At 37.0% G+C, this 24,243-nt stretch overlaps 1 protein-coding gene across 4 annotated transcripts in view; it reads right to left on the reverse strand.

Moving 5' to 3' along the window:
- Positions 1–24,243, reverse strand: part of LOC133865732 (nuclear-pore anchor) — a 78,966-nt gene that overhangs the window by 7,524 nt on the left and 47,199 nt on the right. For all 4 annotated transcript variants that reach the window (XM_062302185.1, XM_062302187.1, XM_062302186.1 and 1 more), the window contains exons 19-43: positions 21,503–21,543; positions 21,330–21,403; positions 14,183–14,285; positions 13,944–14,078; positions 13,771–13,869; positions 13,662–13,703; positions 13,520–13,573; positions 13,058–13,237; positions 12,842–12,889; positions 11,570–11,620; positions 9,865–9,948; positions 9,710–9,784; positions 9,429–9,613; positions 9,256–9,358; positions 8,384–8,500; positions 7,204–7,296; positions 3,818–3,976; positions 3,666–3,719; positions 3,268–3,386; positions 2,490–2,562; positions 2,229–2,378; positions 2,081–2,152; positions 494–649; positions 347–400; positions 79–166 (exon numbers count right to left, since the gene is read on the reverse strand). In XM_062302185.1, the coding sequence (XP_062158169.1) occupies positions 79–166; positions 347–400; positions 494–649; positions 2,081–2,152; positions 2,229–2,378; positions 2,490–2,562; positions 3,268–3,386; positions 3,666–3,719; positions 3,818–3,976; positions 7,204–7,296; positions 8,384–8,500; positions 9,256–9,358; positions 9,429–9,613; positions 9,710–9,784; positions 9,865–9,948; positions 11,570–11,620; positions 12,842–12,889; positions 13,058–13,237; positions 13,520–13,573; positions 13,662–13,703; positions 13,771–13,869; positions 13,944–14,078; positions 14,183–14,285; positions 21,330–21,403; positions 21,503–21,543 (2,409 nt within the window). The remainder of the gene's footprint in view (positions 1–78; positions 167–346; positions 401–493; positions 650–2,080; positions 2,153–2,228; positions 2,379–2,489; positions 2,563–3,267; positions 3,387–3,665; positions 3,720–3,817; positions 3,977–7,203; positions 7,297–8,383; positions 8,501–9,255; positions 9,359–9,428; positions 9,614–9,709; positions 9,785–9,864; positions 9,949–11,569; positions 11,621–12,841; positions 12,890–13,057; positions 13,238–13,519; positions 13,574–13,661; positions 13,704–13,770; positions 13,870–13,943; positions 14,079–14,182; positions 14,286–21,329; positions 21,404–21,502; positions 21,544–24,243) is intronic.

Here is a 24,243-nt window from a genome sequence, read left to right on the forward strand (position 1 = left end):
ATTCTTTCCCAAGACATTTGCTCGAAAAGATTTTTGAAATTAAATTATAATGAAAAACAGAGAAGACTAGTTGACAACCTTGTCTGACCTCCTCCAACTGCCTAGAAAGAGCTTGATTTTCCTTTCTCAGTTCCTCCTTTTCCTTTAACACTGTCTCATACCTCCTCTGCAGGATGAAACAGAAAAGAACGGCAACAAATGAATGGAGCCACACAACTTACAAAGGGCAAAGTAAATCTGACCCCACAGCTTAAATCCAATTCATTAGGATAATAAGTAAATCTATAATTACTAATATTAGATGATACATTTGACATTCACGAGGACAAAATGAATTTTTACCAACCTTTAATTGAATTGCCATTTTCCTTTGTTTCTCTATCTCTAGCTTTGAACTAGCCTGCAAACGTCAACCACAATAAGGAGCTACATGGAGGCCAAAGAAATCTCATAGCTGTATCTTTCTATCGAAAACAGCACTATGATACAGTACCTCAACTTGCAATATATCGTTTATCCTCTTCTCCCTCTCATTCAGTTCCAATTTGCATTTTGAAAGATCTTTCTCTAATTTTGATACAGTATCCAGCCTTTCAGAAAGAAGCTTTCTGATATCATCTATCTGGGCATCCTTCTCTTTCAGTTTCTCCTAGTGGATTCAAATCAAAAGGCAGAAACCGAGTGTAAGTGTTACATACTACAGGAGCAAAAGTTTGAAGAATAAGAAATTATGTCCATTTTGCGAAGATTAAAAATGATAGAAAACCCCAAAACCTGTGATACTGGAGAGCATCAAACTTCTTGTTACCACCATACTACTATTCAGGTCCACAATCAAAAGTACTAACCATCAACATAATTGACAGATTGAAAGCTCATTCTAAAGCCAGGCATAATAACCGACTTCCAGTACAAAATCCCTAAACATCTCTGACAAGACAGTAAGTACTTTACGAAAGGGTGGGACAGTTACTTTGATTAAAAGTACTTTATCTAATATGCCTACTTATTTCAAGTACCCTTTTCCCCTCCCGGTTGGTGTTGTCAATCATATAGAGAAGTGGCTCAAAATCTGTTACACGATTTTTTTTTTTTTGGGGGGGGGGACGGGGCGGAGGGGTTTTAGGGGTAAAAAATTTACTTATGTTTAACCGAGCTCTCTTAGAAAGAAGGTTTATGGCGTTGTGTGCATGACAAAGAAGCATAATGGAGGCCAGTTTGTGGCGACGTGGTGTTCTAATGATGTTCATGAGTCATACGTGGTGATCCTTTAGAGAAGCATTAGTAGAGACATGGGGGAGTTTTCTGGTCATACTTGATTTAAGGTGGTTGACGGCTCCAAGATTAGATTTTAGCATGACTTTTGGTGTGGGGATCAGTCCCTTAAGGTAGGTTTTTCGACATTATTCAGAGTTGCTTGCTTTGGGGTGGATTTCTTTATCTCGTTCTTTACTTTATTGTACTCTTTTAGACTGAGATGAAAGGGTCAAGATAAGCTTTGTTAGGCCCCTTCCAAGAGAGGCTTGTTTAATGTCAAATCATTCTGTAATGGATGGTTGCCCTGGATTGCTTTCATTTTTCTAGCTTTCGTGATTTTCTTGATTTTTGTTCTCTTATGGTTAAGAATTTCTCTTATATATTTTGTGTAGTTGGATTGCGCCTTTGCGCTTTTTAATGAAATTCATTTCCTTATAAACAAAAGTACTTAAAGATTTTCCCAGCACCATGCCTGAACCCAGCTTGTGGCCATCTTTCTGATTCCAAGGGATGGCCAGCAACTAAACAAAAACTATGGATATTTTAAATTGAAAGCATTGAATGCTACAAATTACATGGAATCAATGTGTTGGGCCTCAATCAATAGCTAGTTCTACAAAACCAAAATTTCTAGGATCATTATCCAGAAAAATAAGTTAATTGACAATAACAAACGAGATAACGATGGATAGGAAGCTTGATGTGAAGTCAATAGAGAACAACCAAGTACACATTATGGATAACCAGCCTTTGATGAACCAAAAATACGCGAAAAGCTTTTCAAAGTGCTATTAAGATAAAATAAATAAATAAATTAGCCTACCTGCATCAGTTGAACATCATCCTTCATACGATTATAATCTTCCACATCTATATTTTTACACCTTTCAAGTAACTTTAAGAAAATAAATGTTAGAATAATGATATAATGTGTGTAAATGACATAAATATGCTGTTCCTACATGAAATACCTCACAAACCCTCTTTTCCAGGCGATCTTTCTCAACCTTTTGCATTTCAATTTCTTTCTTACAAGCTTCCACCTCAATCTCTCTCTCCCTTAGCAGACTCTCCAGTTTTTCAGTCTCAACCCTAGCTTTTTGAGTTACTTCACGCAATTTCTAAAATCAAATCAAAACAATCAACTTTTTGTAAGTTAAAATCATCAATGAATGAATCACATAAAAATTAGGAGGATATTCAAACAAGGGAATTACACCCCATTGCAATACCTGGCATTCCTCAAAATTGTGCTTGTTTTCTTCTCTGAGTTGCATGTTACTTTCACGAAGTAAGTTCATTTCTCTAACCTGAAAAATCATTTAAAAGAATACAGCTTACTCTTAGGAGGAGAATGAAATTCTCTCAGTAATATTTTAAGCACCAAAAGGGGATGCTAAACATAGTTCCGAAGAAAAAAAAAAAAAAAAGCATACCAGGGGGAGTTCCCAAGAAAAAAACAAATTGACATTTTAAGGCCTCATTTGGCAACCCCCTCCCCTCCTCCTTCCCTTCTTTTCACTTCTCCCAAAAAACATCAACTTCAAAACTCTTTTAACTTTTTTCACTTTTTATATCACATCAACAATTTTTTATTACTATTTAAATAAAAAAACTCACTACAATACAAATTTTTTTCATTTTTCCATATAAATTCTTTCTACTTTATATCACATCAATGAGCAGTGCTACGGAGAAGCACTATTTCCGGATGAATTCCAGAAAAAATGCTTCTCCCAAGCATTACCCCACATCAATTAGTTTTTACCACTACTTTAAAAAAAAAAAAAAAAAAAAAAAAAAAAAAAAAAAAAAAAAAAAAAAAAAAAAAAAAATTCCCTTATGCTTGAGGGACGGGATTACCAAACGGGGCCTAAATAAGTGAAGGAATAGTATGAACCAATAACATCAGATAGATAATTGCCTTAGGATTCTACAGACGGAAGTTCCAGAACGAATGTAACTTAATCTGAGCTTGAAAAAATTTGATTCCTCTATATTGAATGAAACCTAACCTGAAGTTGTAAAGATTTGATTTCTTCCTCTGTGAAGATCAATGTTCTTGAATTTGCACGCTCCGCTTGCATTGATGCTTGTGCAGTCTCTGCTGCCTTGAGAGCACTCTCAAGCTGCATAGAAACCAAAAGATATTACCGAGTCCATCAAAATGTCCAACAACAGCAAAATTCACTAGATGAGATATTTTATTAACAAGGTTCAACAGTTAAAGAATATTGTGTTCCCAGCAATATCAATGATACAGCAGATCGAAAAAAAAAAGGAGTTAATGTTTATGTAACATAAGAGCAGGTTAATCTAAGCCAGAAGTCGCACTGCAAACAAAAAGACACCAATTTATAAAGTTGTAAGATAAAACTAAGTCATTAGATAACCTAAGATAAACTTACTTGAGATTGCAGTCGAAGTTTTTCCTGTTTTAACAAAGAAATCTCTGTTTCTGCCTGTTGAAGTTGACGCCAAAAATTGGTAAGTTAAATTCATAAACATGTGTGCATGCACATTTGAGAGAGAGAACAGTACCAAGGCAAAAGAAACTTACAATTTCTTTTGATCGACGGAGATAATTAAGAACATTCTGTAAACCAACATCAGCAGGTTTATCAGCGCCGGTGCTCCCAGAAGAAATTCCCACAGAATTACGATCCTTCTCTGCCAATTGAATGTGCAAAGCCTCAAGTCGATCGTGCAGTATTTTGTTCTGAAGAATATAGATGGAGCTCAAGATAAAGACAACACCAAAATGCATGACAAGAAAAAACCATACACATGAAAGAATCTGCAAATATCATGCGCTGAATGAATGAAATGACACGTTATCAGACATGGAAACATCTTATATAATATACAAACAAGGAATTAATACAATAGTTTCTAGAAAGCTTGACACTATTCAAGATCCAGGTATTAATACCATACCGAAATTTATTTTTGGGTTAAACATCTTACAGGTACCTGTGGTTTGACAACTTTATTTTTTGCTCTTTGTGCTTTCATTTGTATTATAGATAGTACCTGTGCTATGCGAAAAGACGGATATGGTACTTCCCGTCAAAAACTAACGTCTGGCCATGTCATCGGACAAGGGTCGGTGTAATCATGCAACACATGTCCACAGATGCAACATCAACTTTGACACGGATACCAAGTTTATTTTATTTTATTTTATTTTAATTTTAAGGATTTTTTTTTTTATTAAAAAAAAGAAAATTGAAGGGGTAACTCAACCACCCCTTTGGGCCACATGGGGGTGGTTGTCCACCCCCATTTTGGCCACCGGGGGTGGTTCATGGCCCTCGGGGGTGGCCGAACCACCCCCAAGGGCCAAAGTGAACAAAAAAAAAAAAAAAAAAAAAAAAAAAGAGGAGGTTTTCGCCCTTGGGGTTGGTTCGTTCGGCCACCCCCAAAACTGGCCAAAATAGGGGTGACCAGCCACCCCTTCAATTTTATTTTTTATTTTTTTAAAAAAAGCCTTAAAATTAAAAATAAATAAATAAATTGGTAGCCACGTCAGCGCTGATGTGGCGCTGACGTTACATCTGGGGGATAGATGTCGCATTATTATACCGACACCTGTCCGATGACATGACAAGACGTTAGTTTTGGACGAAAAAACGGACGGAGGTACCATCTCCATCTTTTCGCATAGCACAGGTGCCATCTGTGATACAAATAGAAATGAAAATATAGGGGGCAAAAAATAAAGTTGTGAAACCACAGGTACCAATAAGGTGTTTAACCCTTTTTTTTAATAAATAAATCATTTCATTGAAAAGTGCATAAAGGCGCAACCCTAGTACACATGAAGTATATAAAGAAAGTACCCCTTCTATGCTAAAAGTATAAAAAAAATAAATAAAAAAAATAAAAAAAAAATTCACAAATTCAAAAAAGTTTGAAAATTGAGATATTATGCGCCACAGTCCAAGTAAAAAGTGATTTAACAAGGTTGTTCTTGCACTCTTCCCTTGATTTCTCACAATCTTCAAAACATCTAGCATTCCGCTCTCTCCATATACTCCACATTGAGCACAACGATATTATCCTCCACAAATCTAGCACTGAGTGTCTACCCACCTGACGTCACCAACAATCTAACACAAATACCACCCTGGCAGGTATCACCCTATGGACTCTGAATAGCGTGAAGATCACACTCCACAATTCTATTGTCATTTCCAATGGAGTAAAAGATGATCAATAGATTTCACACCCTTTTTACACATGCAACACCATTTCACCATTAATAGTCCTCTCGTTCTCAAATTATCTAATGTCAAAATCATCCCTTGAGCTTCCCTCCACACAAAAAAGCTCACTCTCAAAGGGACTTTAACTTTCCAAACACTCTTCCAAGGAAAAGAAGAACCCCCAAGGTAGGTAACTCATGAAAAAATGACCTCACCTCAAATTTCTTCCTCTTAGAACAAATCCGCCTAATACAATCCTCACTACCTCATCTCCAAAAAAGGCAAGCATCAAATCTACCTCCCAATCATGTACCAATTTGACAAACGACACATTCCACTGAAGAACACCATTGGAAGACATCATATTGTCCACAACACACCTCCTTACAACAAGCAATACTCAATAACTTCGAAAAAGCTTCCTTCAATGGCTGATCCCCACACCATCACCAAAAGGCCCCACTACCTCCTTAGAACACCAACCACCACTCAAACTATCACATTTTGCTTCGACAACCTCCCACCATAATGCCTCCCTCTCCGTAGCATAAGCCCATAACCATTTACCCAACAATGCTTAATTGAATTTACTCTCAAACCACCATATTGCATAGAAGAACAAACCGTCGACCAATTAACTAGATGGAATTCAAACTCGTCCTTAATACCTCCCCATTAAAAATCCTTTTGCAATTTCTCAAATCCTATTCGCCACACCCATAGGAATAGGAAACAAAGATAATAAGTGGGTAAATTGGATAAAGTACTTTTGATCAACGTCAATCTTCCTCCTTTCAGCAAATACAGCTTCTTCCGGCCCACGAATAGTCTGTCCATCTTTTCTACAATATCATTCATTATAGTGGTTGACTTGTATGGCGCCCCCAAAGGAAGTCCCAAATATTTCATTGGTAGCACCACCACCCCTAGACCCAAATATACCAACCAACCTTTCTGCATCATCCACATCGCCAATAGGAATGATCTTTGACTTCGACAAATTGACCTTCAATTCAGAGACCGCTTCAAAAAATGAAAAAGACATCACTAGTTACGAATATGTTCACCATTAGCCTTGCAAAAGATTACAGTATCATCTGCAAATAACAATTGCGACACAACCATTCTTGCAGCATTTCTCAATCCCACTGTAAAACCATCCAAGAGACCCCTATCCACTATAGCCAAGATCATCCTGCTCAAAGCCTCCATAACCACTACAAAAAGTAAAGGAGATAACGGATCTCATTGTCTTAAACCCCGAGTACTACTAAAGAATCCAGATGGAGCTCTATTTAAAACAACTGAATAGCGAACCCTAGAAATACAAAAAGAACTCCAAATTCACATGGTCATATGCCTTTTCGAGATCCAAGTTGCATAAATTACCTGGTACTCCTGATCTGAGTTGAATATCAATACACTCATTAGCATTAGAACCGAATCCAGAATTTGTCTACCTTGAATAAATGTATTATGTGAATTTGATATGATCTTCTCCAACACTGTTTCAGTCTTTTCACTAGCACCTTAAAAATTATTTTGATTATGGCACCCACTAGGCTGATAGGACGAAAATCCTTAACATCCACCGTGCCAACTAAAAATGCAAAACATAAACCAATGGGTATACTAACATGTTGAGTGATGCATGGTGCTCCATGCACCCTCGCACAAATTCAATCCACACTTATTGAATGTATCACTATATTAGTATACAACATTATAGAGAACTGACCTGTTCATTGATTTCTTTGTACTTCTTCTCAGCTTCATTCTTTGATTCCTCAAGCACTACGTTCCCTACTTCCCACTTTGCCTTCAATTCATCCTGTAAAGCACAAAATCAACTTAGAAGTAAGACAAATCATATATATATATATAGGGGAATCAGTAAGAAGATTACATAATATTGCAGAAAGTGGCGTATTAAAAATGTGTCCTTAAGTTAAAAACAACTAAAAAACTCTATTTAAGACACATTCTCTCTTCCCAAGACATCAGTTTCGGAGTTGGTTTAATACACCATGTTTTACACTTTCACTCAAACACCGCTTCCCCTTGCATTAAACGTAATTTTCAGACTTAACGTCTGTTTTACGTCGAACGTAAGTTTCTCACAAAACATCTGTTTACTCTGAACGCTCAAAGTAACAACGGACACTACTAAAAACAATAATATTGTCTAAACTTCCAAGATCACAAATTTAGCACCATAACATGTACCTAAGGTAAATTGTCTATCATAAAACCTGCAATTTGATCCCAAGAATTTTTTCCCCTTTCCTTAGGTTTGGCAATGGCATCTTATCAGATTTATGTTTTACAGTAATGCCGCAATCACCCTCCTAACATATGAATCTCAGAGACTTACAAATTCAGCCAGCCTAAAACCATGTATCAAAGCCAAACCAATTTCTGCAGCATTACACAATGGCTTTAGAAGAATGAATGAGTTCATGATGTTGATATTACATTGTCAACTCATGCATGTCTCTAGGGTCAACATTTCAATTCATTATGCTTCATCATGTTAAAGACCTTGTAATGTCTTAAAATAACAATACCAAGGATATTTCTGTGCAACATCTATGAACCTCAAAATAAAGATGAATTCAAAGATGCATAGTAGAGGAGAATGAGCACTAAAACGAGCAAGACAACTAAGAACAGCTCTTTTCATTCTTGTCTTCAAAACTAGAAGAAACTGGGGGGAAGGACATGAAGAAGCCAACAGTACGATCCAAAACATAAGTCCACATCTATGGTCATAAGACTTAGCCAATTCCAGTAACCAAGTATTTTCATAGAACTGAAAAAAATAAGGAAATTCCAAAAAAATAACTAAAATAACTAGGATGCAACCATAACCAAAATAAGAAAACATCAGAAAAAGAAGTAGAGGATTAGAAACATACATTAACACTTTTTTGTGCACCCGCTACTTTACGCAACTCAGATGCTTCCTCCTGGAGCGAAGCCAAGGTTTGCGATGTTTTTGTCAGCTCCTGAATAGTCTCAGACTGGAGGACAACCTGTGCAATATAGGAAACATTAGCAACATCTGAAAAATGAGGTTAATCTTATGCATATAAATAAGCACATATGTGATATGTCCTTCCTCATAGACAATGCAAGCTCAAGAATAAGATGGTCCACTAACATTCATCTTCAGAAACAAAAATGCTAACTTGAAATTAATCATGGGAACAAAATACAAGAATCTTTTCCAATGCAACGTGGGCAGGATCAAATTTGAGCCTGACTAACAAATATGTGTCCGTAGGACTAAGGACAAAGTGCTACGGTGGTCTTCGGGCCGTTCGAGGAGTGCTATGGTGTGGAAAATGACTTCCACTTGCCTTTTTTGGTGTTTATGGAGTGAAAGAAATAACCTGAGCTTTAAAGACGTGACGAAGACCTCTAAGGAGATTCTATCCTCCTTTTATCACACTTTGTACCTTTTGACTACGGCTTATGTGTTCCCCATATCTTTTAGTTTTCTTGATTTTCTTACTCGTTTCTCTAATTAGGCATTTCCTTTTGTATACTCCCATATACTAAGGGGCGCCTCACGCTTTTAATGAGATTGGCTTATTACTTATCAAAAAATTAGCTCAACAAAACGTTCCGAATCTAGGCTCCAAAAAGCATCTAAACAAAAATTAACATACAAATAGAGCTTTGCTGGTTGCTTCTCTCACAATACACAATCCATAAATCACAACCTCACCATTTATATAGTGTGGTTGAGGTGTATATATCCAAGTTGAAAAGGGAAACAAGTAACCTGTCTTTCATAATTGGCTTGAGCAGCACGCCATCGCTGATGCTCCTTCTCCAAGTCTTCTTTCAAAGCGGAAATTTGAATTTCCATTGCTAAAATTTGGGAACTATATGCAACAAATGTGAGCCACTAAATGGGATAGTCAATTTCCGAATATATGCATAAAAAATACTCACTTCTTAACCAAATTTTCTTCCTTTAGATTTGTTATTTCTGCCCAAGCAGAAGCAAGAGCCTCCTCTTTCCCTGAAGTTGCAGAAGCTACTTCTTCAGATTTCAAACTAGATTCATATTCAAGTTCAGAAACCCTCTCTCTAAGGGACAGAAGCTCAACTTCTAGTGATTTCTTTAGTTTGTCTGCCTGTATAATATTTGGAAAAGTAAAACAAATAGCAGAGAAAATTAATACAAAAATTTTAAAAACCAATACATCAAAATTTACAAAACACCACAATACCTCAATCTTAAAGGTGTCATGGGCACATTCCATCTGTTTCAACGCATCTTCATTCACCTCTGCAATACCCTTATACTGCAAATTGAAATGAAATTAATCTATTGGTTTACTAGGGATTAAAAAAAACTAAACATTTCAAGGAGTACAATAAGCACCTGTTGCATGTGATCCTTGTTAGCTTGTGCTTCCACTTTCAATTTTTCAATCTCTTCCTTTGCCTCACGCAGTTCCACAATAACCTAGAGCAAATTCAACCAAAGTGTCAGAGAAAAACAGGCACATATTCACAAAATAAAGATCTGTTGACATGGAAGAAATTTCAAACATGAAAAAAAAAAAAAACAAAGGAAGGGCATGACTGTCCTCCAGTAACTACAACATCACTTTAAAATAATTACAGCAGTGCATTCCAGATAGCAACTCTTAAAAATATCTCAAAAAAGAATTCATTTACAACTACATTACTAGGTGATGCAGCCAACTCTCTAATGTTTAATAGATCTATCTGGCAATTAAATTCATATGTTTAGCTCATAGTTAATTAAATGCTAACAAATGATCTAGTACAATGCATACAAAATTCGTATGTTCCATTCTAAAGAAGACTCAAATATACAACGCAGCAACACATGCATTAGTATCAGAATTTTCAATATGCAGCAAGAGATTCTGGTTCCCAAACTATGTAACACCAGAATCATACCCAGGTTCTGCACTAAAATCCTCAAACATACACGAGTACAGGGAATGAGGCCCAACGCATGTGGAGATTTACCCACAGTATGTTGCCCATTGTTCTCTCCACAACTGTCTTAAAAGAAATAGTTAATAATTGGCACAAATGTTCATGTAGACATAGCCAGTATTAACACATATCCGGTCACTAAGGATAAATCTTAGCTTCTAGACTTATTGTACAATTCAAACACTTGTATTCAAAACTCTATGGATAACTGAACCTAGAGATAACTCTTTAGCTCTAAAGACTTGTAATAGGATTAGTCTTCTTGTTTGTAACCGCATGCTGAGATGATAATATCCAGCATGCATATTGTTTAGTTTTATCTTAGTTTAAACCTAGAGATAGAGTTGTATCTAAACTACACTTCTTCTTCTATATATATCGACGCATACTCAGTTGAAGAGTACGTCAGAATTTACGACAATCCTTAGTATTATTCCTCTGTTCTAATAGCCAGATACTGAATTTCTTTATAAGCACATTTCCCCCTTTAGATCTCCAATAGAACAGTTTTATGGGGCTCCAACATCACCATTAACAGTTGTTTAGCTTTCTTTGCAACTTTACAAACATCTCGGAAGACAAGAGGACAACTAGAACCCCTAGGAAACTACAGAACAAAAACAAAAATATAAAGGAGTATATAATGCGAAGCTAAATTATGGAGGAAACATAAAATTAAAATAGAAAGAGATGCCTTCAATGAGAAAAACGTTCCAACAAAAAGGCAAATAAGAAAAAATAAGGGCTACGTTTGTTGAACTTTTTGTTTTATGTCTTCTGTTTACTGCTCTTAAAACAAAAATATTAACCAAAAAAACAAAACACTCCTAAACACACAAAAACAGTTTTCCGATTTATGTCATATCAGAACACTTTTTCAAATAATAATAATAATAATAATAATAATAATAATAATTAAAAAAACAAAACAAAACAAAACAAAACAAAAACCGAAAACAAATTATCAAGCAAACTCAATAACGTACAATAAATTTCTGAAACTAATTCAACTTCATGAAGGACCACAAGTCGAGTGTTAGCAAGTCAGACAACCAATAGTTGTACATCGCCAAAAGAACTAGTCAAAGATGAATTAGATAATGAAAAAGACTGACCTCATTGCTTGAGAAAGACAAAGGTTCACTCCCAGCATCCATCTCAACATCCTGCATCCATAGACAAAGGAAAGACGTTACAAAATTAAAAAGAACACAGTTAATTATATTTTTTTAAGGCAATGCTATCTCTTTATTTCAAGCTTCAATTAAGGCAACTTTAAACAGCTAATAGTCCACGTGTCTGGCATGCTAAACCTCACTTCAGTCTCAACCAATGGCCAGAACCACATCACTAAAATCTGACATCAGGGACCAGGATTGGGTGACATCCAAGATTATCCTTGGTCCTAGTCGTTTTCAATGTGTTGGCCAAGATGCTAAAACTTGAACTGCATTAATAAGAATGTTTCAATACTAACGAGAACCAAATCTGATTCTGCAGTTGAACGATTCATCTAAAAACATATTCGGAGATGTTGGGATGCCTTCTCTAGTTTCCTTGACTAAAGGAGTTTGCTCAATTTTAATCAAACTCTCCTGGAGAAGTGGTTATGAGGATAAGCTGTGGAGAGAGATTTTTATTAGGACAAATAGTTGTTAAAAAATATGGTAGTCAGGCAGGTGGTTGGCACTCTAATGTTGTTATCAGGCCATATGGGATGAGTCTTTGAAAACATATTCGGAGAGGTTGGGATGCCATCTATAGTTTTATTAGCATCAAGGTGGGCAATGGCGATCGGACCAAGTTCTCGCATGACGTTTGGTGTGGGAATTGTTCTCTAAACAAAATCTTTCTGGGGTTATTTTGCATTGCAAGGCACAGGGAAGCTTTGGAGAATGACTACATGGTCGCTCACAATGACAGAATGCATTGGAAAATGATTTTTTTTTTTAGGTTTGTGCATGATTGGGAGTTCAATTCTGTATCCTCGTTTTTCAATGTTCCATATTCCGACAGGTTTGGTCAGGGAGGGGAAGATAAGTTCTGATGGAATCCCTCGGCTACACCCCTTGCATTAACGAATTTGCTTTACTAATAAAAGAAAGATATTTATTACCGCAGCAGATCCACATACTTTTTTTCTTTCATAAAGTATGTCACAAAATCTACAATGATATCCAAAGTGAACATAAAAGGAAAAAATAAATATACACTACAAGCACTGGGTAGGGTAAAGAATGCTTCAGGATGCAAAGTCCGATGATAATCCCATTAAAAAAACATATACTTCTCAAACGATTAAGGAACTTACTCCAACCCACTTTGAAGGAAAACTTTGTCCATCAAATAATACTTCAAAACATAAAGCGAAATACATGGGAAATTACCTTAGCAACTGAAGATCTGATTTTCCTCTCCAGATCAGATAGTTTCACCTGAGTGATGAAACCAAAGGTGTAAACGGTAATAAATGAAAGGGTAAAAAAGCAAGAGCCAACTAAAAATTTCAAATAATAATGATAGTAAGAACAACACAAATGCAACATCGCATTGCTATAATGCAGTGAGGTTTCAAAACAAAAAAAAAAAAAGGAAAGAAAGACCTCAGCAACAACAGCTCTGGATTCAGCAGCTGCAACAGCATGCAAAGCATTAGCTAACTCTTTTCCCATTTCTTCAACCTGTCTCATAGCATTTTTTATAGTCTGTTCACGGTCTAGTGTGAGGGTTCGAACATTGCCCCGTTCTTCCTGCAGCTCTTTCTTAGCCTCAGCCCATTCCCTCTGAGAGAAAGCCATTACAGATCAAAAAGTATAGTGAAATTCGATTCCTTATTACCAAGAACTTTGTATTGCAACAAATTCACTTGAAATTAGGGCATGGGAATGAAAATAAAATTAACATTTGCCAAAAGATAGTTATATGATGATAATTCCAAGCAACAACCATGCAATAGCACTAGACGGAAATCTGAAGGTCAGCATCTATATAAAAGGAGCAGCTCAATGAGAAAAACCTAAATTAGACAATAAGTATCAATCAACAATGTAATATGGGAAACAAACCTCAATTTGCTTTATATACTCCTCTTGTTTTCTCCTCTCAGCTGCTCTTGCCTCCTGTAGTTCCCAAGAAGAAGCCAACTCATATAACAAGATATTACATGTTCACTTTGCACCATTTGTTGGGAAAAAAAAAATGAGCTACCTCACGAACTTCCTCGGCACTCTGAATGGTGTCCAAGCTAGCCTGCAAATAATTATGTAAGAACAAGCACTACATTTAATGTAAAAATTCAAATTGCCACAATCCCAACCTGGAGACGATACACCCTCTCTGACAAACTACGCACTTCATTGCAGGCTCTCTTCTCAGCATTTAATAGCATTTCCTTTTCACGCTTCAGCATAGATACCTATTGATTTACAAGAAGTAATGTGAGCAAAATCATAGTAGATCAATCTCAACAGATACGTTAATGAAACTCACCTCCATAGTCAGCTTCCTAGAAAGTTCCTCCGCAGCATGCAAAGATTCAGAACTTTCACGCACCTTCCGTTGGTAGTCAACTACTAACTGTGAAAACTCCACATTTCTAGCTAAAATGCCACTGGCTTCCGTTCTCTGGTACGTTATGCATCACATGAAACTGCACACATCAGGCATGACATGCTACACCAGGTCTGAAAGAGAAAGAGAAGGGCGACAAATCCAAACAATATGGTCACCTGCTGTTCAAATTCCTTCATAAACCTATCAAGTCGCTCTTTAGCAAAATTTGCTTCCAAAGCAAACTTGTCACGCTCTGATCGCAACGATATAATCTCACTCCTGACATTAAGACATCAAGTATTCAGAATGAGCATCAAATCATATAAGGTAGACGGCAGGTAAAAAAGAAAAGAACACAAAAAGGGAAGTAAATTTGCAATATAAAAATACGGAGAGATAATCGTGCTGATGATTATGATGAAGATGATTCGACTAGAGTCACAAATAGAAGATTGCACATCAATCATCAATCACAAACACAAAAATAAATAAATAGTAAAAAACAGAGTTTCCTTTAATTCACTACTATGACTATCCTAACAACCTGTATTCTGGAATCACTCAATCTGAAACATGGTACATCCTCATTCCAATACAATGATTTTGCAGATCTAAAGCTTTACATTTTTTCTTCCCTTGTACCCTTTAAAACAGGAAGATCATTACGATTTGTGGCAAAGTCAGTGAAGACTATGATGATATTAACCCAACTACATCAAACATCTACTTTAATGGACACAAGCCCATGGGCCTGCTGGGGCTGGCCCATCTCAACCAAAACCTATGGCCATGTCTCCAATATCTGGTAGGCGTAAGCAATAAAAGGAATATCATTTTGAAAATAAGTCTAAATCTGTTGTCCCACTGTTTAGGGAAAGCAGCATACATGCTTACGTCTTTCCACATGACAATCCAATTCTAGATAATATAGGTTAAAACAACAGTTTGAAAACCACGCCCCAATTTTATTTCGATTTATTGCTTGCTTCACTGCAATTAGAACTGTTCATATATTTGCTTTGAAAACAGAACCACTGATTAAACTAAGAGACGAACAGGGTCAACCCTCAAAATCTCAACCAGGTTGAAACTGTGACATTAACATTATAAAACAAATCTATTACTACCCCGTCATCCCACAATAGATGTTATTTTACAAATGGCACACTTTTCAGAAAAGGTCTTCCTAAAATGCCAAATGATTGGGGCAAACAAAAGTAGGTTCAAACTTTAAAAAGAAAAACGTGAATTTAAATAGATACATTATTTCATTGGCTCATGATTGGGAAGTGGAACTGCTTGCTAATTCTTTAGCTTGTTGTATTCAGTAGAGTGAGGCGGGTAGGTGAAGGCAAGCTTTGCTGGACCCACTCTAAAAGAGTATTGTTCGATGTCAGATGTTTCTTTTCTACAGTATCCTGTGCTGTAGGGAAGGCTCTCTTTTTCCTTAAAATAGTTTTTGGTGGACTACGGCTCCCTTTAGGGCAGTTTTTTTTTTTTTCTTTTGCTTGGTCGGTGGCCCTAGGAAAGATCTTTACCATGGACAAAATCTTAAGAAGCGGCATTTCACAGTTATCAATAGGTGTTGCATGTGCAAAAGAAATGGAGTCTATGAATCATCTTTTTCTCCATGATGAGGCAGCCGGTGCCTTATGGCATGCTTTCTTCAATTGCTTTGGGCTTTCTTTTTTCTTTTTCTTTTTTTGATAACTAAAGTCAATTCATTAATAAAACGCATAGAGGCGCAACTCTAATACACAGGAAGTATACAAGAATGCCCCTAATAGAAAAGAACAGAAAATAAATTTAAAAAATCTATATAAGCAAAAACATTCAAGCTATGCTGAGATGATATCCAAATATACGTGTTGAGCAAACGCTTTCTTAGTTCCACCATCGATGTCTCTACATCTTCAAAGTGTCGCGCATTCCGTTCACGTCAAATACACCACATTAAACACAAAGGAACTAACCGCCAAACTTCGTTTGTTGGACCATACCAAAACAACGCGCCCCAACTAGTCAACAACTTCAGCACCATTCATGGCATAACCCACTCTACCACAAATAAAGTAAGAATGTAACTCCATAGATCTCGAGCAACTTCGCAATGAAGTAACAAATGTTCTATTGACTCCCCACTCATTTTACACATACAGCACCACTCTATCGCTTTGGGCTTTCTTAGGTTATTCCTACACGAGTTTTTGACTTGTATGCATGTTGGTAGACTGTTGGCAGCTCTTAAAGTGTTGATATGTGAAAGATGGTGCATTCTGGTATTTTATGCAGTATTTGGCGAGATGGGATGGTAGGACTTTTGAAGATCACGAGAGGACGACGGAGGACCTTACGTCTTTTTTCTTAAATACTCTTTATCAGTAGACAGCTGCTTATATTTACTTTAGTCCTTAGTCCTAAGTTTTCATGTTTTATTGTTATTTTTTCTTTTTCTAACTTTGTTTTTTCTCTTGTATACCAAACACTCTACCAAAACCTGGTATGAGAGCCATCACCCACCTCGATACGAACAAAACTAGAGAAAGTCTCTCATCCCCTCCTAATGTGCTTCCAAAGACTCTCCACAGCATACCTCCAAAACCATTTTCCCAAACGCGACAAATTCAAAGTGAAGCAAACTCCTATTCCCTAAACCTGGGGATGAACGGGTTATGCAAACCATCCAAAAAGAATCTTTTTGCAATTTTTCTAACCAATCAGCAGCACCAGCTAGGATAGGGAAGAGAAAGGAAATGCATGAAGGTTGCAAAGTGAGCTCATGATCAACACTAACCGATTGCTCTTAGATAAATAAAGTATTTTCCACCCTACTAATTTGCTCTTAGCCTTGAAAGGAGCACCCAAAAGGAAGCCCAAGTATTACAATGGCGAATACGAAACCCTCCAACCCAGAATCCCAGCCAGGCCGTTCACATTTGGTACATTACAAATTCATATTTGGCCACATTAATCCCCAACCCTGAAGGAACTTCAAAACAAAAGAGGACACATCTCAAATATTGAAGATTATCCTATTCAATCCCACAAAAATAAGGGTATCATCCGCAAAAAAGAGACAAGAAACAGATAATGAGTCGTCATTCCAAACCCCCATAAAAAAAAAAAAAAAAAAAAAAAAAAACCAGAAATAAATCCTCCATTCAATGCGGCTGACATCATAACAATCACAAAAAAGAGAGGGACAGGTATATATATTGCATACCAAAGCAAGCACAACTAAGAACCTAAGTGCTACAAATATAAACAAATCATAGATGTGTTGTCAATCTACAGTAATACTAAAAGCATTGAATTAAGTAAACCTTTACTACTAACATCGATACCCTTGCGTAATTCTTTGTTAGGTAATTTGACAAAAAAAAATTAAAAAATTAAAATTCTGCATAAGTAAAAACACTCAAACTATTATGCACCAATATTCAAATATATAACGTGTTAAGCAAACGCTTCCTTAGTTCCAACATAGATGTCTCTATATTTTCAAAATGCCGCGCATTCCGCTCCCGCCCGATACACCACATTATACACAACGGAACTAACCACCAAACTTCCTTAGTTGGACCAAACCCAAACAACGCTCACCAGCTAGTCAACAATTCCAGCACCCTTCGTGGCATAACCCACTCTACCTCAAATAAAGTAAGAATGTAACTCCATAGATCGCAAGCAACTTCGCAATGAAGTAGCAGATGTTCAATGGACTCCCCACTTATTTTACATATGCAGCACCATTCAATCACCACGACACTCCTCTTTCGTAGATTGTCATGCATCAAAATTTTACCTAAAGTTGTTGTCCATACAAAGAAAGCCACCATTGCCAGAGCCTTAAAACACTAGATACTCTTCCAAGGAAATGAAGGGCCATCGTTCCTATTTAACACTTCATAATAGGACATCACTTCAAATAGACCCCTTTTGGAAAGGGTCCAAACTAACCTATCATCTGCTCCATGTCGAACCGAAATAGAATAAAGCCAAGTGAAGAAAGAAAGTACCATCTCTATCTCCCAATCATAGACAGGACGCGTAAAAATAACATTCCACTGAATAACTCCATTTTGAACAACCAAGTTATCTGCCACCATCGCATCTTTATTCCTTACAATACTAAACAGCACTGCAAAACATAGCTTCAAAGATCTATCCCCACACCACCAATCATGCCAAAAACTTACATGTGACCCAACCCCAACCTCAAAACGAACAAGGTTACAAAACTTATCCCAGCCCCTCCTAATATGTTTCCACACTCCCACTCCAAAAGTACCCAACACCTCTTTAGAACACCATGCACCCCTTAGACTTTCAAAATTGACGTCAACCACCGATCGCCATAATGCATCTCCTCCCTACCATATCTCCACAACCATTTCCCAAGAAGAGCTCGATTAAACTGGATGAAATTGTGAAATCCCCACCCACCTAATTGTAATGGAGTACAAATCATGTTAAAATTCACTAAATGAAATTTTGCCTCATTTCCAATGCCACCCCATAAAAAATCCTTTCGAAGTTTATCAAGTTGATTAGCCACACCCACTAGAATAGGGAACAACGACAAGTAATACGTAATACGGTTGAAAAAAGTATTTTTAAGAAGAGACAGCCAACCACCCTTCAACAAATGCACCCGCTTCCATCCAACCAACCACCGTTCCATTTTCTCAATGACACCATTCCAAATAGAAACGGCCTTATAAGAAACACCCAATGGCAAACCCAAGTATGTCATAGGCAAAGATGTGACCCGACATCCAAGGAGTTGAGCCAACCCTTCGACATCGTCCACCTTACCAATACGAATAATTTCTTATTTCCCTAAATTAATCCTTAATCATGAGGCTGCCTCAAAGCATAAGAAGATATAGCGCAAATGTCTAATTTGTTCTGCTTGCGTACCACAAAAAATGAGCGTGTCAACATCAAATAGTAAATGATTCACAACTAAAGCATCAAAATCCCTGGGCCCCACTGAAAACCCTCTCAAGTTACCCTGATCCATTGCTGCAATCAACATCCGGCTCAATGCCTCCATAACCACCACAAACAATAAAGGTGAAAGTGGATCCCCTTGTTGCAATCCACGAGTGCTATTAAAAAAACCAGACAAGGTTCCACTCACAAGAATAGAAAATCTCATCGTAGAAATACAAAATCATATCCAAGCCCTCCATTTCTCCCCAAAACCACAACCCTGCAGCAAATAGAGCAAGAAGTCCCAATTAACATGATCATATGCCTTTTTCAAATCCAACTTAACATAGCAGCCCAAATTCCCCCGATCGAATTTGACTATCCAAGCATTCATTAGCAATAAGCATTGAATCCAAAATTTGTCGACCGCCAATAAAAGCATTTTGTGTTGGAGATAATCTTGCCCAATACTAACTTAAACCTGTTCACAAGAACCTTGAAAAAAATCTGATACATCCCTCCCACCAAACTAATAAGGCGAAAATCTTTCACATCCATAGCACAAGTCTTCTTTGGAATTAGAGAAACAAAAGTAGCATTAAGAGTCTTCTCAAACTGACCTCGATTATGGAATTATGCAAATACAGCCATCAGATCCTTTTTCAATATTTCCCAACACTTACGAAAGAAAACCATTGTGAAGTCGTCTGCACCCCACCCGGTGCCTTATCTCCATTCATAACCCTGACCACATCCCACACATCCTTCTCCTCAAACTCTCTTTCTAACCAAATACTCTCATCCACATCAATGGATAGGAAAGATAGACCATTCACCCTTGGCCTTCAAGAACACTGCTCAAAATACAATTTGTTGTAATAATGTACTATATGCTTTCTAACTAAATACTCTTATCCGCGTCAATGGATAGGAAAAATAGACTATCCACCCTTGGCCTCCAAGAACACTGCTCAAAATACAATTTGTTGTAATAATGTACTAGATGCTCCAGTATTTCCACATGATTCTTGGATGTTGCACTGTTTATATTCAAAGAGTCCGCATGATTGAATTTATGATGTGAGTTGGCCACCCTGAGAAAAAATTGTGTTCTTGTCCCCCTCCTTCAGCCACAAAGCTCGTGATTTTTGTCTCAAGTTCATTTCCTCAAAAAGAAGAGTTTTCTCCAGCTCTCTAGACATATCTATCTTTTGAACCCTTTCCTCCTCCTCTAAGCAACGGCACTCTTCAACTAAATCCAGCTCTCGAACACTCTCCAATAATTCATTTTTTTTCTTCCCTCCATCACCAAACACTTCCTCATTCTATTTCTTCAAGTCCGTCTTCAAAGCTTACGACTAATTAGCCAAAATCAAACTTGGTAATCCATAAAACTCATAAGACATCCAAAGTTTTAACCTGATCAACAAAACCATCCGATTTCAACCACATGTTTTCAAATTTAAAATACATGCTCCCTCGTCTTGGCGCCCCACAATCCAACAACAAAGGAAAGTGATAGGATAGAAGTCTTGGCAATCTCCTTTGTGTCACTTCAGGAAAAAATTCTTCCCACCCAGGAGAAATTAAGAATCTATCAATTTTAGACCATGTTTGATCTTCTTGATTATTTGACCAAGTAAATTGACCAACTTCAAGCAGAAGATCCACCAAATTCTCCACGAATATAAAGTCTGAAAACTCTCCTATTGCTGCAGAATAGCCGGTAACACCTAACCTCTCGCTTGGAAATCGAGCCACATTACAATCTCCCCCAATACACCATGGCATCTCCCACCAACTCATCAACACAACTAACTCATCCCTTAACCCAGCTAACTCATCCCACAATTCCCTCCTATCCCTGTCATCATTCGGACCGTAAACCCCCCCAAATGCCCATACAACATTATCACCAATATCACACAGAGAACAAGCAACTGTATATCTTCCAACACACTGCTCAACTTTCTCCACTACCCGTCTATCCCACATTAACAAAATCCCGCCCAACACTCCACTTGCTCCCATATAGTACCAATCCACATACTGGCAGCCCCATAAACTCCGCACCACCTCCCTTGAGATAACTACCATCTTCGGCTCCACCAAACATACAATTAAATCCTAAAAGCTTATAATAATAATATAGTGATCTCAATTTAAACAAAAATAAAATAAAATTAACAAAATTAAAAAAATAAAATAAAATAAAATAAAAAATAACAAAATTTGTGGTAACCAGCTGATCTTTCAATAATCTCTCTCCTCCACAACTCTCTATTTTCATCCAAAAACCAAAATAAGTTGAAATTTCATGCAAGCAATTCAAATCAAAGTTAGGGAAACAAATGTATACACCAAACTCAAAAATAACAACTTTACCTAGACTTCGCCAATTCTTCTTCAAGACATCTAACTCGCTCCACAGCCTGCTCTTGGCCCTTTTTAGTAGCTTCCTATATTATTTGTATATATTGATGAAAATGCTAGGAAATATTAAATTCTAATGATATCTCAAACCTCCATTTCTAAGATGACGTCGATGATGACCATACCTCAGATCTTTCATTAAGCTTGAGATCGGTTCTCCTATGATCTGCAACAAACGATTTTTAATAATATAACTAGACGCACAAAAGAAATATTACTTAAACAAATGTAAGGCATAATACAAACTTGTTATAGAAGTCAGGTAAAGCAAAAATGCATACAATTCTCACATGACCCCTCCTATACGGAGGATGACTAGCACAACACCAATTTGTAATTATATGGCCACATGAAGAAAAGAAAAGAAAAATTAATAACAAATGCCAAACATAGTGTAAAACAACAACATAAGTCAAGCCAACTACCAATGCATAAAATTCCTAGATGACTTTCCCATACAGTGGACAGATGCTTACAATAGAGGACATAATTTTCAATGACAAGCTCAATCACTAAACTATTATACAAGGAATAACAAAATCTTTCAAAAACAAGTCCCAAAAACGGAAGCAAAGAAACATAACCCAAAAAAAACAATGAAAAGAAAACCAGTAGAACAAAGGATATAAACAGAGAGAAATGGAGGGATTAAAGGCTAACGAATGAGATAGTGTTGAAGAACACATCCCAAAACGGCTCATTTGATTTTATTTCCATTTATTTCTCATTAATTATATTTCCATATTAGATTGTATCAGTTTTGTCTATAAACGATGTAATAGTGTTGAGTGATCATCAAGGAAAATAAAAGTACTCTGCCAATCTTCTTCCCCCCATTTTTTTCTTCTCTTCCAACTTGGTATGAGTGTTAGAATTAGAGATAGTCTCTAAGTTGTCGGTGGTGGTAGGAGACCATAAACTTCTTTTTGTACTTTACACATGGAAGGAGCACAATGATCAGTGTTCCTCCCCTCTTGCTGGAGAACATAGCAGCGTGGTGGGCATTACGTGTCTGTGTTTTTTTTGGTTTTATCAATGCTACAGTTTCAGGAGGTGCGTTCCAAGTGTTTTCGTCGCAATTCTTGCGTTTGCCGGTGGCCGACCATGGTAATGTTATACAAGGCAAAAACGACAAGTCATTTTTGTTTGGGGAGGCTAAGTTGCACATCGAAAAATAGAAAGCAAAGTGGCATGTTGTTTAGAGGAGTAGCGATTGACAGCAACAAAGCCTCAAAACGACAAGTCGTTCAGTGAGAGAGAGAGAGAGAGAGAGAGAGAGAGAAGGGATCAGTATATTTCTCATTGCTTCATTTCTACTTCTATGATATGATTTTCTTGTTTTAGTCATTCATATTTGATACATTGCTTTACCCGATTATGTGATGTAGCTATTTGGTTGGATGACTGACCTCAAGATGTCATAAATGAGTCAAACATCAAAATCTCACAAAACGGGGATAGAGAGCGTAGTGACCTCCCATAGTTAGAATCCAACTCTCTATACACTAGGCTCAAGGAGTCAGAAGACTTGTTCAAGACTTCGTGGTCGTCCAAAAAACCATTGGCTATTCCAACCTTTCCCTCCCAGAGCAAAGATTATAAGAAGAAAAGTCGGATGATATGCCAGTCATATGATCGGAAGCTCTTGAGTCAATGATCCACGAATCATCTGATGGAGTTGCATATGCATTTAGAGACACAACCAAGTTACTAGTATGGGCAACAGAGGATTTAACCAAAAATGTTTACAATCAAGACAAATGCAGACAAAGTGTGTTTACTTCTTCATTGCAACCAATTTATGATTCATTGCCAGTATTACTCATGAGTTAAATTGTAGAGTACCCTTTTATTCTAATTATTTGTTTTTTCCAGGACCTAGTCATGGGGAGGATAATTAGCAGCGGTAGCCTAAAAGATGGTATGTACTATCTAGATTCTCAAAAGACAACACAAGTTTGGCTCACACATGTTTATCACATCATTCGGTAAGATAATTCTACGGCAAGAATTTAGCTTTCACATTAGCATTTAGGGTGTCCTTTTTTTGGTATTGCAGCGGATGTTTCCTTCCATATTTTTGTATAATCCTATTTCTAAGTTTCAGCGTGAAACCCGTGACTAAACATCATCAGGTATCATTTCTCTTAGTATAACTAAAAGTCATGTGCCTTTTCTTTTTGTTCATATTGATATTTTGAGTCCTTCACAAGTAGTTTCTTTCTTTGTTCATCGATGATTTCTATCATTCATTGATGATTTTTTTCGAACCGCCTAGGTCTATCCGTTCAAAGATGAAAAGGAAGTTCCACCGTATGATTCAAACCCGATCCTTAATGATTGACATGCATGTCCCTAAATATTTGTGGGTTATTCCCCTACTCAAAAGGGGTATAAATGTTATCATCCCCCCTCATTGAGGCGTTTTGTCTTGATCGATGTTACCCTTTTTGACTCACACCCATATTTTTCATCTACCCACACTTCTCTTCAAAGGGTGAGTCCAAATGAAGAGAAATCTCCTATGAGTGGTCCTTTGCTTGTCCCTGCTCTTGTCGCCTAGAGTCGTATGAGCCAATGCCAGTGGAGGAGCTGAGAGTTTACTATAGACCCCTAGAAAAGTAAGACTATTCCTGATGCTCCTAGCCAAACATTTGACCCTGACTCAGGTTATAGTAATTCTACTCCTGATTTAAATTCTTCAATACATGTTGTCGATGATATGAATCTGTCTATTGCTCAAAGTAAATGGGTTAGATCATAATTGAACTTTAGAATTATTGGGTTTTCAACCATGCTCAATAACATGAGCGTTCATTCATATATATAGACTGATTACAAAAGACTTTGAATCAAACACCAACTC

The sequence above is a fragment of the Alnus glutinosa genome, chromosome 4, assembly GCF_958979055.1.
Source record: "Alnus glutinosa chromosome 4, dhAlnGlut1.1, whole genome shotgun sequence".
Classification (NCBI taxonomy): Eukaryota; Viridiplantae; Streptophyta; class Magnoliopsida; order Fagales; family Betulaceae; genus Alnus; species Alnus glutinosa.